This window comes from Cicer arietinum, chromosome 8 (assembly GCF_000331145.2).
Source record: "Cicer arietinum cultivar CDC Frontier isolate Library 1 chromosome 8, Cicar.CDCFrontier_v2.0, whole genome shotgun sequence".
Classification (NCBI taxonomy): domain Eukaryota; kingdom Viridiplantae; phylum Streptophyta; class Magnoliopsida; order Fabales; family Fabaceae; genus Cicer; species Cicer arietinum.
In genome coordinates this window covers 18,635,137-18,649,771 of record NC_021167.2, presented here as the reverse complement: position 1 = coordinate 18,649,771, position 14,635 = coordinate 18,635,137, and the positions used below count along the sequence as shown (strand labels likewise).

Genomic DNA, 14,635 nt, shown 5'->3' with positions numbered 1-14,635 from the left:
TCAAAATGCAAGAAAGAGAAACTATTGATGAAATGTACTCATGTTCACAACAATAGTGAATGAAATGGGTTCTCTTGGCAAAGATTACTCAGTGCAAGATAGAGTAAGAAAAATCATGAGGTGTCTTCCAATCATATAGAGACCAATGGTAACAGCTATAAGCCAGGCCAAGAACCTTGAAGCACTTCCCCTGGAAGAACTAATTGGAACCTTAAGAGCACATGAAATATTGTTGCAAGAAGACAAATCAGTCAAGAAAGGAAAAGCAATAGCTCTAAAGGCATCTCAATAAAGTGTCACTATACAAATAGAGGAGGAACCAGATGAAACTAAACAAGAAGATGTTGATGAAGAAATTGTTTTTCTCATCAGAAAGATACAGAGAATGATGAGAAAAAGATATCAAATCTTAAAGGGATTTCAAAACAAAAACCCAAAACAGAAGTGGACAAGAGCCAAATCACATGTTTTGGATGTAATAAATTATGACATTACAAAGCAGAATGTCCCTTAAATAAAAAGCCACCAAAACGATTTTCTTTCAAAAAGAAATCAATAATGGCCACGTGGGATGATTGAGAAGAATCAGATAAAAAAAGAAAGTGACGAAACCAACATATGTTTGATGGAAAATACAGAAGAAGATGTGGTAACAAATTCTGAACCTTGCTATTTATATGAACAAATGGGAAAAGAATTTGATAACCTGTTCCGTATCATGCCACTATTCCTTGTCTTCCTCCACCATATTCATCTACTACTACTTCCTTGCCTCCATTAGTCTCACCCATTACTATATATGTTAATCCACATTTCCCTATATCGTCCCCCCATATCTAACTAACCAACAAATGCCCACATATCTCCCATATCAGTTGATGCATGTTCTCCTATTGTTCCATAACCTACTATAAACACAACTGCCACCTCATTAACTTCCAATGATCATTCAATGATAATAAGAGGCAAGACTGGTCATTTAAAGCCCAAGGTTTTTCTCTCTATTGTGGAACCTTCTACTGTCAAACAGGCTTTGTGCAACCCAAACTGGCTGGGTGTCATGAAATATAAATATCATGCTCTCCTCTCCAATAAAAATTGGAGCCTTTTTCCACTCCCACCTCACAAGAGGGCCATAGGCTGCAAATGGGTGTTTCACATTAAAGAAAATAAAGATGGTTGCATTAACAAGTACAAAGCACGCCTTGTTGCAAAGTGTTTTCATCAAACAATGGGATTTGACTTCAATGAAACTTTCTCCCCTTTTGTCAAACTTGTCACAATTTGGATTCTGTTAACTCTAGCTTTGCATAACCAATGGCAAATTCAGCAAATTGATATAAATAATGCATTTCTCAATGGTGTTTTGCAAGAAGAGGTCTTTATGTAGCAGCCTCCTTGTTTTGAGGATCCCAACAAGTCATTAGTGTGCAAGCTGCATAAGTCATCATATGGCATAAAGCAAGTGCCATGTGTCTGGTATGAATGTCTCGCCTCTTTTCTTCTTCAGTTTGGCTTCCATATGAGTAAATGTGATCCATCTCTCCTTCTCTACAAATCAAATGGTGTTTGTCTCTACATTCTTATTTATGTAGATGACATTCTTATAATTGGTTCTTCACCTAGTCTTATTGGAGATCTTATCTCTAAACACAATAAGTTTGCTCTAAAACAATTGGGTTGTTTAGACTATTTTCTGGGAATTGAAGTGAAATACTTGTCCAACGGTTATACGCTCCTGTCCCAAGGCAAATATATACATAATATCTTATCTTGCGCCAATATGTATGATTCAAATTGCCTATCATCTCCAATGATAAGTGGTTGAAAATTAAGTAAATTTGGAACTGACAGTTTATCTGATCTAACAAAGTACAAATTAGTTGTTGGGGCATTACAATATGCCACCCTTACTCATCCTGAAATTGCATTTAATGTCAACAAGGTTTGCCAATTATTGGCTCGACCCTTGGAAACTCATTGGAAAGTTGCAAACGAATACTTCGTTATCTTAAGGGGTTCCTCTGATATGCGTATACTATTACAACCTAGTAATCATGATGTTCCTATCTCTCTAATTGCTTATAGTGATGTTGATTGGGCTAATGATCCCGATGATCGTCGTTCTACCTTTGGATCATGCATTTTTTTGGGTCCTAACTTAGTATCATGGTCAACAAAGAAGCAACAATTAGTTGCTTGAAATTTTATTCAATCACTTCTTCATGAGTTGCAAGTCAGCATCAGAACAGCTACACTGCTATGTGATAATCTCAGTGCTATTCTCCTTGCTCACAATCCAATTCTCCATTGTAGAACAAAACACATGGAGCTTGATATACATTTTGTTCGCGAAAAAGTCATTGCCAAACAACTATTGGTTCAACATGTTCCAGCTTCACTACAACTTGTTGATTCCTTCACGAAATCAATTTTATCCAACCAATTTCCAGAAATTTGTCGAAAACTCAAGGTGTTTGCCTTTAGCCAACTTCCTTGAGCTTGAGGGGGGAATATTAGACTAATATACTTTGTAACTAATCCAGTTAGGAAAGTTTGTTATTCATAACTAACTGGTAACTAACTAAGCTTGGTAAATGTATATAAGCTTATCTTCTTTTCATTGTAAAGTAAGAATCAATATTATGAAATACACAAAGTGTATAACTCTCAATGAATAAGAAACTGAGTTTCTATTAAGTTGTTTCATACAATTTTGTTTTCAACATAAGAATATAAAATATCAACATGTGTATAAGAAATTAACGTTTGAGTAACAAGTCTGATCACCTAAGGAATTAGGGTTCATTGTTATAAAAAAAATTGATTTTGAGTGAAGAAATTGGTCTTAGTGTAGTTTGTTAATTTGACGCAATCAAATAAATTAAATTTATAAAATAGTGAATTAATAATTACATAATAAAAATGTGGTGATTTGAATTTCCTACTCGTTTTTCTCTATTTAATTTTACATTAGTTCAACTTTATAAACCAATCATAAATATTTTACTTATTTAAGTGTTATTTACTTTGTTCACACCGAGGCCAGATTAACAAACCCCATAGGGCCTCCACCATTAAATTTGTAGGGGTGTTCAAAAAAACCAAAAACAGAACCAAATTGTAGAGCTGAAATGAACTGTTTTTGAACTGAACTGCTTTATAAAAATTGATAACCGAACTGTTTTCGAACTGATTTTTTAAAACTAGAACTGAACCGAACCATTTTCATTTTGAAAAAATGAACCGAACCGGTTTTCAATTCGAAAAAACTAAACAGAACTGGTTTTTATTTTTAAAAACTTGAACCCAATTTGTTTTTTAGAAGTAATTAGGGGTAATTATGTAAAATTTGGCCTATATGAACAATAAAACTAAGTTAAACCGATTTGGTTCAGTTCAAAGTAATAAACTGGTTTACCAATTTATAAAACAGTCCAGTTTGGTTTTTGAACTAAAAGTCAGTTCGGTTCAGTTTTTTCAAATTAAAAACCAACTCGGTTCAATTTTCAAACGGTTCTAGTTCAGAATTGAATTTTGTCCACCCCTACAAAAAGAGATAAACAAAGCTTGAAAACAAAACTCACGAAAATAAGAACGAAGTTGTAACATTACAAATCTTATAAAAAAAGGTAGTTTCAAATGCAAAGAATACATTAGTGGTTTAAGTAAATGGATGAGCCATAAGCCTTAAAACAAATGGTAATCGATGCAATGTGATGGAGATGGAAGGGAAAGCACCATTCTTAGTTTTAATAAATTATTTCACCTAAACATATTAGAAATTATAAACAATATTTTACTAATAGTTTCAATATTATCTTTGACAATTTATATATCACTTTGACAATTTTACACCAGATAAAAAATGTAGTGAATATTATAAAAGAAAAAAGAGAAATTATAATTTAGTTTAGAAAACTATCATCTATTATTTGTATGAGACACATAAGTTAAAAGAGTTGGAAAAAGATAAACTTCTGGAGTAGCAAAAACATTTCTCAAGCTGAAAATTTTAATTTTACAAATCAAAAAATGTAGTGTCGGACAAACCGGCGCAAAAGGGTGAATAAAATAAAACAATAATATTTCTTCTGCCATATTTTATTTAACGTCGAACCAATTGACGCTAATGATTATGGAAAAAAAAAAGAATTTATGCATTAGTGTGTACGGGAACATGCTAACTAGCGTCAGTATCGTGGGTCGACGCTAAATTTAGCAGCTAAAATCAATATTTCTAATAGTGAAAGAAGTTATGATGGAAGTTGTATTGTAGTCAATCCTTATATCATGAGTATTTTTCTATTACCTCATGCATTGACCGATGAGTTGGAAAAGATGATGAATTTATTTTGATAGGGCCAAACATGGTGGTAGATTACATAGTATTCATTGGCTTAATTGGGACAAGCTAGCTAGCTATCTGCAAGCAAAATGGTGGAACAAGTTTCCAAAGTCTCTATGCGTTTAACTTGGCAATGTTAGAAAAACAAGAGTGGAGGTTTCTTATAGAGTTGAAAGGGCTTATCATTAAGTCATTCAATGCTAAATATTTTCATATTAGTGACTTCTTGAATGCTACCTTTGGCCATTATTCTCTTTAGGAGATAAGAGAGTGAATTGTCCTACAAGTTGTTTGCTATGTAGACAGATGGCGAAAGATAAATAATGCATTTGGAAGATTATTGTTAGATACTTTAGTCGGTTAGTTAGTTAGTTATACTAGTTATTTAGTTGGTTATTTTATACTAGTTAGTTGTTTATCTAATTAATTATATAAGTTTGATGAAAGTTTTTATCAAATTATTAATATAATTAATCAATTTACTTTTCTCCATTTATCTTTTGTCAATAGCTTAAATTCATAATAGTATAAGAGAGTTAATTATTCTACTATTTTCTTTATAAAAAATTTCTATAATTTTTTTCATAGAAACATAATTAATTTATCTTTACCAAGAAATCCATCAAATAAATAAATAATTCATCAAATAATGGGCATTAAGGACAAAATATTTGCCAACAAAACTTTACCAAGTACCAAGACTTCTACAATGTTTTAATATAAACCTTGTTTTAACATCAACAATTTTCATCAAGTAAGAAAAAGATGGAGTCAAGTGCATTTGTTGAAGATTTTTTAAGAACACCAACAACATTTGGTGACAAAATTATTTTATTTTAGCCAAATTGTCTTTTAAAAAAATGCAAGCAAATATCTTGCATGGAAGTATAGACTCTAGATTCAACACTTAAAAAGAAGAAGAAAATAAGAATTGTTCTTGATTCTAGAAGAAAAAAAAAATCATAATTAATTGAATTCTCAATTAGAAGTTTTACTAAGTATTTGTGCATGAAAATTCGTTCAAAAGAAGAAGAAAAATGGCAAAAGAACATTTGGTATGGAGGTTTAGATTTGACCCAACACCTACTACAACAATAAAATAAAATAAAAAAGAAGCAACATTGCATTATAATCTTTCTGTTCTTATTTCAAGAGAATAATAAATTTCCAAAAAAAAATCATTTAGTCGTTGTATTTTTAGCGTTCAAAAATCTTTTAGCCGATACATTTTCGACATTGAAAAATCTTAGTTGATGTATTTTCAGCATTCAAAGTTTTTTAACCAATTTATTTCTGACATTTCAAAAGCATTTAGTCGATGTATCTCGGCATTTCATATTCTTTGTAATCAGTGTCTTTCTAGACATTTTTTTCTTGATATTTTCTAAGCCGAAGTGTAATAAACACATTCTAGATTTAAGTTGATTGTTAGATATATTAGTTAGTTAATTAATTACACTAACTAGTTAGTTATTTTACACTAATTACTTGTTTATCTAATTGACTATATAAGTATTTGTAATCTTTAATATAAAAATTCTATCAAATTATCAATATCATTCAATTTATTTTTCTCCATTTATCTTTATTAATTTCTTAAATCAAGAATCGTCGTAATTGTTGTTGGATTATTGGAGTGTGCAAGTTGTGGGTGTTCAGCAGATTCAAAGTGGTGATAATGATGCTAATATAGTTTGGAAACATTGAATTTTAGGTTTTTATGTGGTTCATACTCAATCTTACAAAATTGGCTTGTAGATGAAAAGCGTCGTCTTAATTTTTTTGGAGGTCATGTTCTAAGCATAATAATTGTGCCCCTAATAAAAAATATGTAATTTTAATAATTAAAAAAAAAGTTAAAATAAGTTTAGTCCCTATTATAAAATTTCAAAATTTAAATTTTAGTCATAAGAAAATTTTATTCACTTTTAATCTTAATTTTAAATTTTTTTGTAAAATGTTTACTTTTAGCCCCTCAAAAAAGTCCTTATGAAATGAAAATAAAAAAATTAAAAGTGAATACATTTTTTTAAGGATTAAACTTAAAAGATTATAATTTTTTAGGAACTAAAAACATATTTAACAAAAATAAAAATTCAATTGATATTATATATATATATATATATATATATATAATTGGGGCCATTACCGGTACTGAGACTCATATCGTACTCATGATACTCTATTTTATTTTTTTATTTTATTTTTTATTTTATTTCATTGAAATTGATTATTTTTTATATATTATTATAATATTATTTGTGAATTTAAGATAATCATTTTTTTTAATCAAACACAATTTTCAATTTTTCAATTTTTTATTGTGATTTTATATTATGAATTGAACAATTTAAGTCTATTAATTAACTAAATTATATATAAATATATATATAATATTTTTCATTGATGTACCCCTACTTTGATTTTTCATAAAATATCGTATCTGATATTCATACTTGGTACCAGTACCATACCCATATCTATGCCTCATAAGTTAGAAAAACCTCCCTGCGAATCATTTAAATTATAATATTGAATATTGATGCCTCTTTCTATACTTATCATAATAGAGGTGGTTTAGGTACGTGCATTCGGGACAAACATGGAAGCTAATGTCTATTTATTTGTGGATGTTAATTTCAAACATGTATTGAGAACTTACTAATTGATGAAATGGAGATCTTGCTTTAGTAAAACCAGAACAATGTGGATTTACCAAAAATGAATTTATTTGAAAATTTTGATATTTGAAATTATTAGAGATATTATAATTATTTTTAAAAAAGTAATAGCCTTTGAATCTTATCCTATTACATGAAATATTTGCTTTTAATAATTTGATTTATGCATGAATAATAATTTTACAAACAAATTCAAATTTAAACTTTTGACTAATTAATGCATGAAAATGACCTTATAAACACTAAATGGATTATCATTTATTTTTTATTTTTTATTTTTTATTTTAATGATATAACATGGAAGATTTTGTTTATGCGGATGACCTAAGAGTCTTCTACCAGTTTATAGATACGTCCAAAGAAAAAAAAATGTAAAAAGTGTACTCCATCAAATATACAAAAAAAAAATTATATCAATATACAATTCATTGATTTATAATAGAAAAAATGTTTAAATATATATTTTGTGAAGTGGAATGAACAAGAAATGGGAGTTTGAATTATGATCCTATTAAAATTTAGTTCTTGCACTTTAATTTGATGTTGTACTTAAGATAAAACTTGGTAATCAAAAGTTGACTAGTAATCTCTTAATTGACTAGAATGTTCTCAACAATTTATACGAAGTTAAGAAGTTGTAAATAAAAAAAAATAATAGTGAAACGTGATTTGTGTGTGCAAAGAACTAAAGATAAGGGATAGAAAGATCACACATAAAACGTATATTGTTCACCCAACTCAGACTGGTACAGTCCTCACAACTGTGAGATGTGCTTCAAAATCAGAATGTTTTCTTTCACATCTTTTCTCTTGATCACACCTTAATTGATTACAATCTTCACCTTTCAATCTAGAAAAAAAATTTACAGTGATCTTTCAATCTTGAAAGGATTTTCACAGTCACGTTTCAATCTTGAAAATCATTTTTACAAACACACTCAATCTAACATAAAATATAGGCTTGAATTAATTTCAATGTGTATGATAAAAAGTGTTTAGGATCTAATGATTCTAAACTCTTTGTTTTAGATAAATAAAGACAAACTCAGTAAATGATTATCCATATATATAGTGAAGAAAGTTGAAGTTTTCTTGAAAGAGTTTTTGACTTGTTCTTACTTGAACAAGTGTTGATAGATTGCAAATTGAACTCTTGCTTTCATCTTCCAATTGATCTTCTATTTATAGATGATGAGAGGCTTTAAAATCTTTAGTTTAATCTGAATATAGTCATTGGACACAGTTCCCAAGGTGCCAATAATCTTCTGTATCAATCTATTTAAGTGTAGTGTAATTATGTCCAGAACGTTCTTGATCAACCTAGATCGTTCTTGTTTCTAAGTCTGATGGAAAACGTGAATGAGAATGAGAGTGGTTGTGATATGTCAGTTCTAGATTAGAAGCATGCACAAAACGTATATTGGTTCACCCAACTCAGGCTGGTATAGTCCTCACAACTGTGAGATGTGCTTCAAAATCAGAATGTTTTCTTTCACATCTTTTCTCTTGATCACACCTTAATTGATTACAATCTTCACCTTTCAACCCATAAAAAAATTTTACAACCATCTTTCAATCTTGAAAGGATTCTCATAGTCACCTTTCAATCTAGAAAATCATTTTTACAAACACACTCAATCTAACATAAAATATAGGCTTGAATTAATTTCAATGTGTATGATAAAAAGTGTTTATGATCTAATGATTCTAAACTCTTTGCTTTAGATAAATAAAGACAAACTCAGTAAATGATTATCCACATATATAGTGAAGAGAGTTGAAGTTTTCTTGAAAGAGTTTTTGACTTGTTCTTACTTGAACAAGTGTTGATAGATTACAAATTGAACTCTTGCTTTCATCTTCCAATTGATCTTCTATTTATAGATGATGAGAGGCTTTAAAATCTTTAGTTTAATCTGAATATAGTCGTTGGACACACGTCCCAAGGTGCCAACAATCTTCTGTATCAATCTATTTAAATGTAGTGTAATTATATCCAGAACGTTCTTGATCAACCTAGATCGTTCTTGTTTCTAAGTCTGATGGAAAACGTGAATGAGAATGAGAGTGGTTGTGATATGTCAGTTCTAGATTAGAAGCATGCAGAGCTTTTTGCAGAACAAGACAACTATATTGTACTTCTGTCTTTGTTGTCCTTGCTCATAGCTCATCAATCATGAGATGAATTTGTTCAATAATTTGAAGGTTGTTTTCTTCTTTTTGGCCTTCCACTTGAATTCTAGGTTTGACCATTGATATTGAGCAGTTTTGTCACTTGTAGTTAGAATTGTAGGTCTTGATTGCTTCTGGTCTGGTTGCCTTTGGTTCAGGTTGCACTTGAAAATAATTCTTCTTGAAAATAATACTTCCTAAATCTTCTTTCATACGCATGTTGAAGCATAAGGGATCCATTAGAATCTGTTTTTGGATCTTTAGAATCATGATACAGCTTAGTCTTCATCATAGTGTTGACTTTGGCGCGCACACAACAACGCGTGCAATGAGCAGAGTTTGAATATTGCGTAGACTTCATTTTACTTTGTCTGACTTTGCTTCCTCTGATATCGTTTCCTTTAGTATCTTCCTCATGTATCGTTTCCTCTGATTCCTTGTTCTATTTTCTGTTTAGAAGATTGCCTTCAAATATCTCCATGAAATCATCTTTTGACGCTACTTTGATTCTTTCATGATTGAGTAAATACTTATGTACTTGTTCATGTGAATGACTTCTTGCTTGTCTACTTATGTGATTCATGTTCCTTAAATAAAAATCAAGTGCAATAATTGGTCTATTCGTAAAACTTAAACATTTACTTCATAAGGTTTGTTGTCATTAAAACATATATCAAAAATGTTTTTACCTCAACATTTGGTCCTTGCAATTATAACTTTTATTTATTTATTTTGGTCTTCATAAGTTTTTTTGTTTGATTCATATCCTTGAAAATATAGTTTCATTATAAAATAGTCATTTAGTCCAACTTCTATTACAAAAACTTTAATATCGTTAAAATGATTGTCTTTGCATCCTCTGATTGCATCATCCTCTAGTAATGATTGCCTTAGCATCCTCTTGTTGCATCATCTTATAGTGATGACTGTCTTAGCATCCTCTAGTGATGATTGTCTTACCATCCTTTGGTTGCATCATCCTCTGGTGATGACTGCCTTAACATCCTCTAGAGGATGCTAAGGCAATCTCATCTTAATGGTGTTAGAATTTTTGTAACAGAAGTACGACTGAATGACCATTATAAAATGAAATTATAATTGTAGGGATGTGAACCAAACAAAAAACTTACGAGGACCAAAATAAAATAAAGTTATAATTGCAAGAACCAAAATAAAAAGGTTATAATTGTAAGGACCAAAGACATATTTAAACCTAGTAAAAACTTAACAAATTTTTCTTAAAGATTGTAATGGTTAAATTGCATATTTAGTCATTTGTGTTTGATCAAGTTCCAAAATAGGTCATTTATGTTTTTTTCTTTCAAATAGGTCTTTTAACTAAGACTCCAATTGCAACGTTAGCTTTATTGTTATGGTTGTTTGCAAAAATATCATTTTCTATTCGCTCCATTAAAAAAATGTCATGCGTCCGTTACAATTCTATAATGGTGTTGGTGTGACAAATTATAAAAGTAAACGATTTTCAGGTTGATCTTTTTAAGTTTTAAAACTACACTTATGATCCCTCTAAATTTAAATCAATTTTCGCTCAGACTCGATCTTCATCTTTTAGCTATTCATCATCTTCCTCTTCACCATATTCTTCCACTTCATCTTTAAATAACCTAAAACCAAAAATCTATATTTCTAATATAATAACTCAAAACGTCAATCATGTGAATTAGAAAGAAAAAAAAATCAAAACAAGAAATCAATCATTCCAACAAGAATTAAAAATGAGTTATTGTAAATAAAGAGAAATTCACTATAAATCTACTAAAAATAAATGAGTTCGTATATTCGGAAACTAAATCAAACATAATCTATTTCAATACTCTGTTTCTTACAAATGTCAAACACACACATAAAAGATGTATATTATCTAATAATATTTGAGTTAGTATAAATTTTTATTTGTAATATTTTATGGTTCAGATATAAAGATATTTTTACTTGTTAAAATGATGAATTTATTGTTTTACTTTTTTTTTCTAATTTATATGGTCAAAGTTGAGGTTTTTTTTATTGAAATTATAAATTTTAGATTTTACATATATATTTAAAGATAGAGTGGAAGATGGTGAAGAAATAAAAGATGGAGAACCAACTGTGTTCTTCCAAAACTTTAAAACCAATCTAAAAATTGTATAATGGTCATGTAACATTTTTTTTAACAAAAAAATATATTTAATAAAATAAAAACTGACGTTGTAAACAAAATTTCACTTAAAATACCAAGGTGAGAAAATATATATATAAAAGAAAAATTAAATCAAACATTAAAAATCTAAAATACAATTTTGCCAATTACTATTAAATAAAGATTATTTGTTGAACGTTATTGTAGGATTTGACTTGAGTTCGCAGTGTCATATCGTGTTTGAAGAATGTCAAATTTTTTTCTTAACCTTTTAACGCAATCAATTAAAGAAAAAACCTTAACCTTTTTTCTTAACCTTTTAACAAAAAAATACATTTAATAAAATAAAAACTGACGTTGTAAACAAAATTTCACTTAAAATACCAAGGCGAGAAAAAATATATATAAAAGAAAAATTAAATCAAACACTAAAAATCTGAAATACAATTTTGCCAATTATTATTGAATAAAGATTATTTGTTGAACGTTATTGTAGGATTTGACTTGAGTTCGCATAGCGTCATATCGTGTTTGAAGAATGTCAAATTTTTTTTTTAACCTTTTAACGCAATCAATTAAAGAAAAAACCTTACAGATATTATTACCTTTTAATGCAAATAACCGAGAAAAACGTTGTGAACCTTATTCTGCAATGTTTATTTGAAAATAATTATCTCTTGTTCTTTTTTTATCTTATATTTTCTCTTGTTTCTCTAGAGCACAAAATAATCCAATAGCACTTTCCATAAATCATATAGTCAAAACAAGATATCTCTAAATGTAAAAGCCACACTACATAACTGAATCAAAACAAAACTTAGACAACTTGTCTTTTAAAACATTGATACAATCTACTGACAAGGAATGAAATGAAACAAATAGACCTATTTCTTCTTATCACCGGCTCCACCAGCCCTGCACACAATTACAAGATAGCATAAGAAGACATTTTCATGAAGTAACTATATATTTAATTAATTCTAAAACACTTGGTATGTATAAGAACAACCAATGAAGTGCAAACCTCATCTTTCGGAGAACATTAGACATCTCCTCACGCTTCTTCTTTGCACGTTTATGGGTTCCAAGCTTTCTCTTGGCAACTTTCAGTGCCCTCTTATCCTTTCCAACCTTAAGCAACTCAGTTATACGCTTTTCGTAAGGTGCAAAGCCAGCAACCTCACGGATGAGGTTCCTTACAAAGTGCACTCGTTTGCTTGTTTTCTGTTCAATAGAAAACATTAAAGATAAGCAAACACAAAATATCAAAACCAAAATCACTCTTTTGTGTAATTTATAGCTTATTTAATACATTTTAAGCACGTATTTATGTTTAAATCAACAAACTTCAAACGCTAATTTTTGTTTTGGCCATATATTATAGTACTACAGTCGCACTATAGTAACAATACAAATAATGTCTTTTAAATATGAAAATGCCAAGTAACAAACAAGCAATTAACATGAACCATATAATGCGGGTTTATTATTATCATTAGTAGCAACTCAAATATACTCATTAGGATTCATTACCTCTGCTTTTTTAACAAATTATGAAAATCAGTCTAAAAATTATAACAGAACGTTGTCATTACAAAAATCAAAAGGACTGAAAATACAGACTCCAAAATCAAAGTTCCTGTAAATCACTGCCTGCATTCTATACAACTCAACTAACATCACATTATCAAATCTTTTCACACTGCTTGAGCATTATTTTACTAATGTAGACAAAGCTATTACATTGCAACAAAAATGAACTCAATCCCTAACAACAAATCCGACAGACTTTAAACTAAATCCCAAATGATTTAATTAGTATGCAGTGCAATAGTTAAACCAATCAATTACAAAAGTTGAATTATTAAAAATATTTATCTTTAATTAAAACTATTTTAAAAATCACATATTTGTGATGATTAAAAGTGCAAAAAGATTAACAGTGACATTGCATCAAAATAAAACTCAACACGAAATTCAAAATCTAAAATTTACAATCTTACCCCTTTACGATCTGAGGGTCGTGGAGCCAACTCCTTCTTGGTAACAACATGACCTTTGTTCAATCCAACAAAAAGACCTGTACTTGGCTGCTTTGGAGCCATTTTACTGAAAAAAAAAAAACACAATAATTCCCAATTCAAAAACCTAACAACTTATTTCAACTATTGGAACAGAAATCAAAGAACAATGTGAAAAAGAAACGAATAAACTACAAAATTGATGGATCGATGGAAAGCAAAAACGAGAGAAAAGAAAGATTCAGTTACCTGCGGTAGCATCAATTAGGGTTTGGAAGTTTCAGCTTCCCTTTTATTGTTGAAAAAAGAAACACGAAAATCCATTTTGTTGGGTCGGGTTATGGATCTGGATAACAGAATGAACCAAAATGAAAAAATTTAATTTTTGGGCTGTGGCCCAGTTATATATATATATATACACTTTTACCTCCCACCCCCCAACTATAAGTAAAAGACCATACTGTTTCTAATTTTAACTATAAAATCCTAAAAAAAATTAACTTTCCTTTTTTTCCCCATTTGTTCGAAACTCTGAAACATCCGATTCTCCCACCCTACCAAATATTCGAACCTTTCACACATTCGAAGTGAAAAAGTAAGGAATTTTCGAACCTTTCCTTGAATGTTAAACTTTCGAAACCTTTTTTTTCCAGATTTTTCCAAACCTTCGAACCTTTCCTTGAATGTTAAACTTTCGAAGCCTTTTTTTTTTCCAGCTTTTTCCAGACATTCGAAACTTTCTATGAATGTCAAACTTTCGAAGCAAGTTTTTTCTAGAAATGTTCAACCTTTCGAACCTTTCCTTGAACTTGAAACATTCGAAGTTCAAAAGTTTCGAAGGTTTCGTTGAAGGTGAAATATTCGAAATGTAAAAGATTCGAGCATTTCTGAAAGATTCGAAAAATTAGGCTTCGGAACTTTGAGATTGATGAAAAGTTTCGAAATTAGGTTTCGAAAGTTTGGTTTCCCAGTGAAATTTTCGAAATGTTATTTGGGTTTTTTTAAATTTTTTTAATTTGTTTTTAATATTGGTATATTGATATATTGCAGTGCTTAGAATGAGAGGTGCCTTTGGTCAGATTATTCGTAACATCATAGGTGACAGACGTGATGATGTAGAGAGAATTCCACCAACAGCATCAAACAGACGACGCAACAAAGCAAATCGTCCTATTAGGCAGCGTCGTCGAAGACAACAGGAGGTCCAGGACGATGATGTTGACTCCACCAAGCATGCACATATGGAGGAGGATGTCCCTCAGCCGCCACAGAT

The 14,635-nt window shown here is 29.8% G+C and overlaps 1 protein-coding gene across 1 annotated transcript; it reads right to left on the bottom strand.

Moving 5' to 3' along the window:
- Window positions 1-12,067: 12,067 nt before the first annotated feature.
- Window positions 12,068-13,636, bottom strand: LOC101488873 (large ribosomal subunit protein eL36x-like). The gene is made up of 4 exons (XM_012715715.3): window positions 13,612-13,636; window positions 13,345-13,450; window positions 12,366-12,565; window positions 12,068-12,256 (listed from the first exon to the last, which is right to left on the bottom strand). Exons 2-4 carry the CDS (start codon window positions 13,444-13,446, stop codon window positions 12,226-12,228), a joined length of 333 nt encoding a protein of 110 aa, XP_012571169.1. The 5' UTR covers window positions 13,447-13,450; window positions 13,612-13,636; the 3' UTR covers window positions 12,068-12,225.
- Between the last annotated feature and the right edge of the window lie 999 nt (window positions 13,637-14,635).

Excerpts from the sequence above, each read along its gene's own strand:
- LOC101488873 (XM_012715715.3), bottom strand. The coding sequence starts at position 13,446 with ATGGCTCCAAAGCAGCCAAGTACAGGTCTTTTTGTTGGATTGAACAAA. Across the intron at positions 12,566-13,344 it reads GACCCTCAGATCGTAAAGGG|AAAACAAGCAAACGAGTGCA; the intron begins GTAAGATTGTAA and ends TCTATTGAACAG. Across the intron at positions 12,257-12,365 it reads AATGTTCTCCGAAAGATGAG|GGCTGGTGGAGCCGGTGATA; the intron begins GTTTGCACTTCA and ends AATTGTGTGCAG.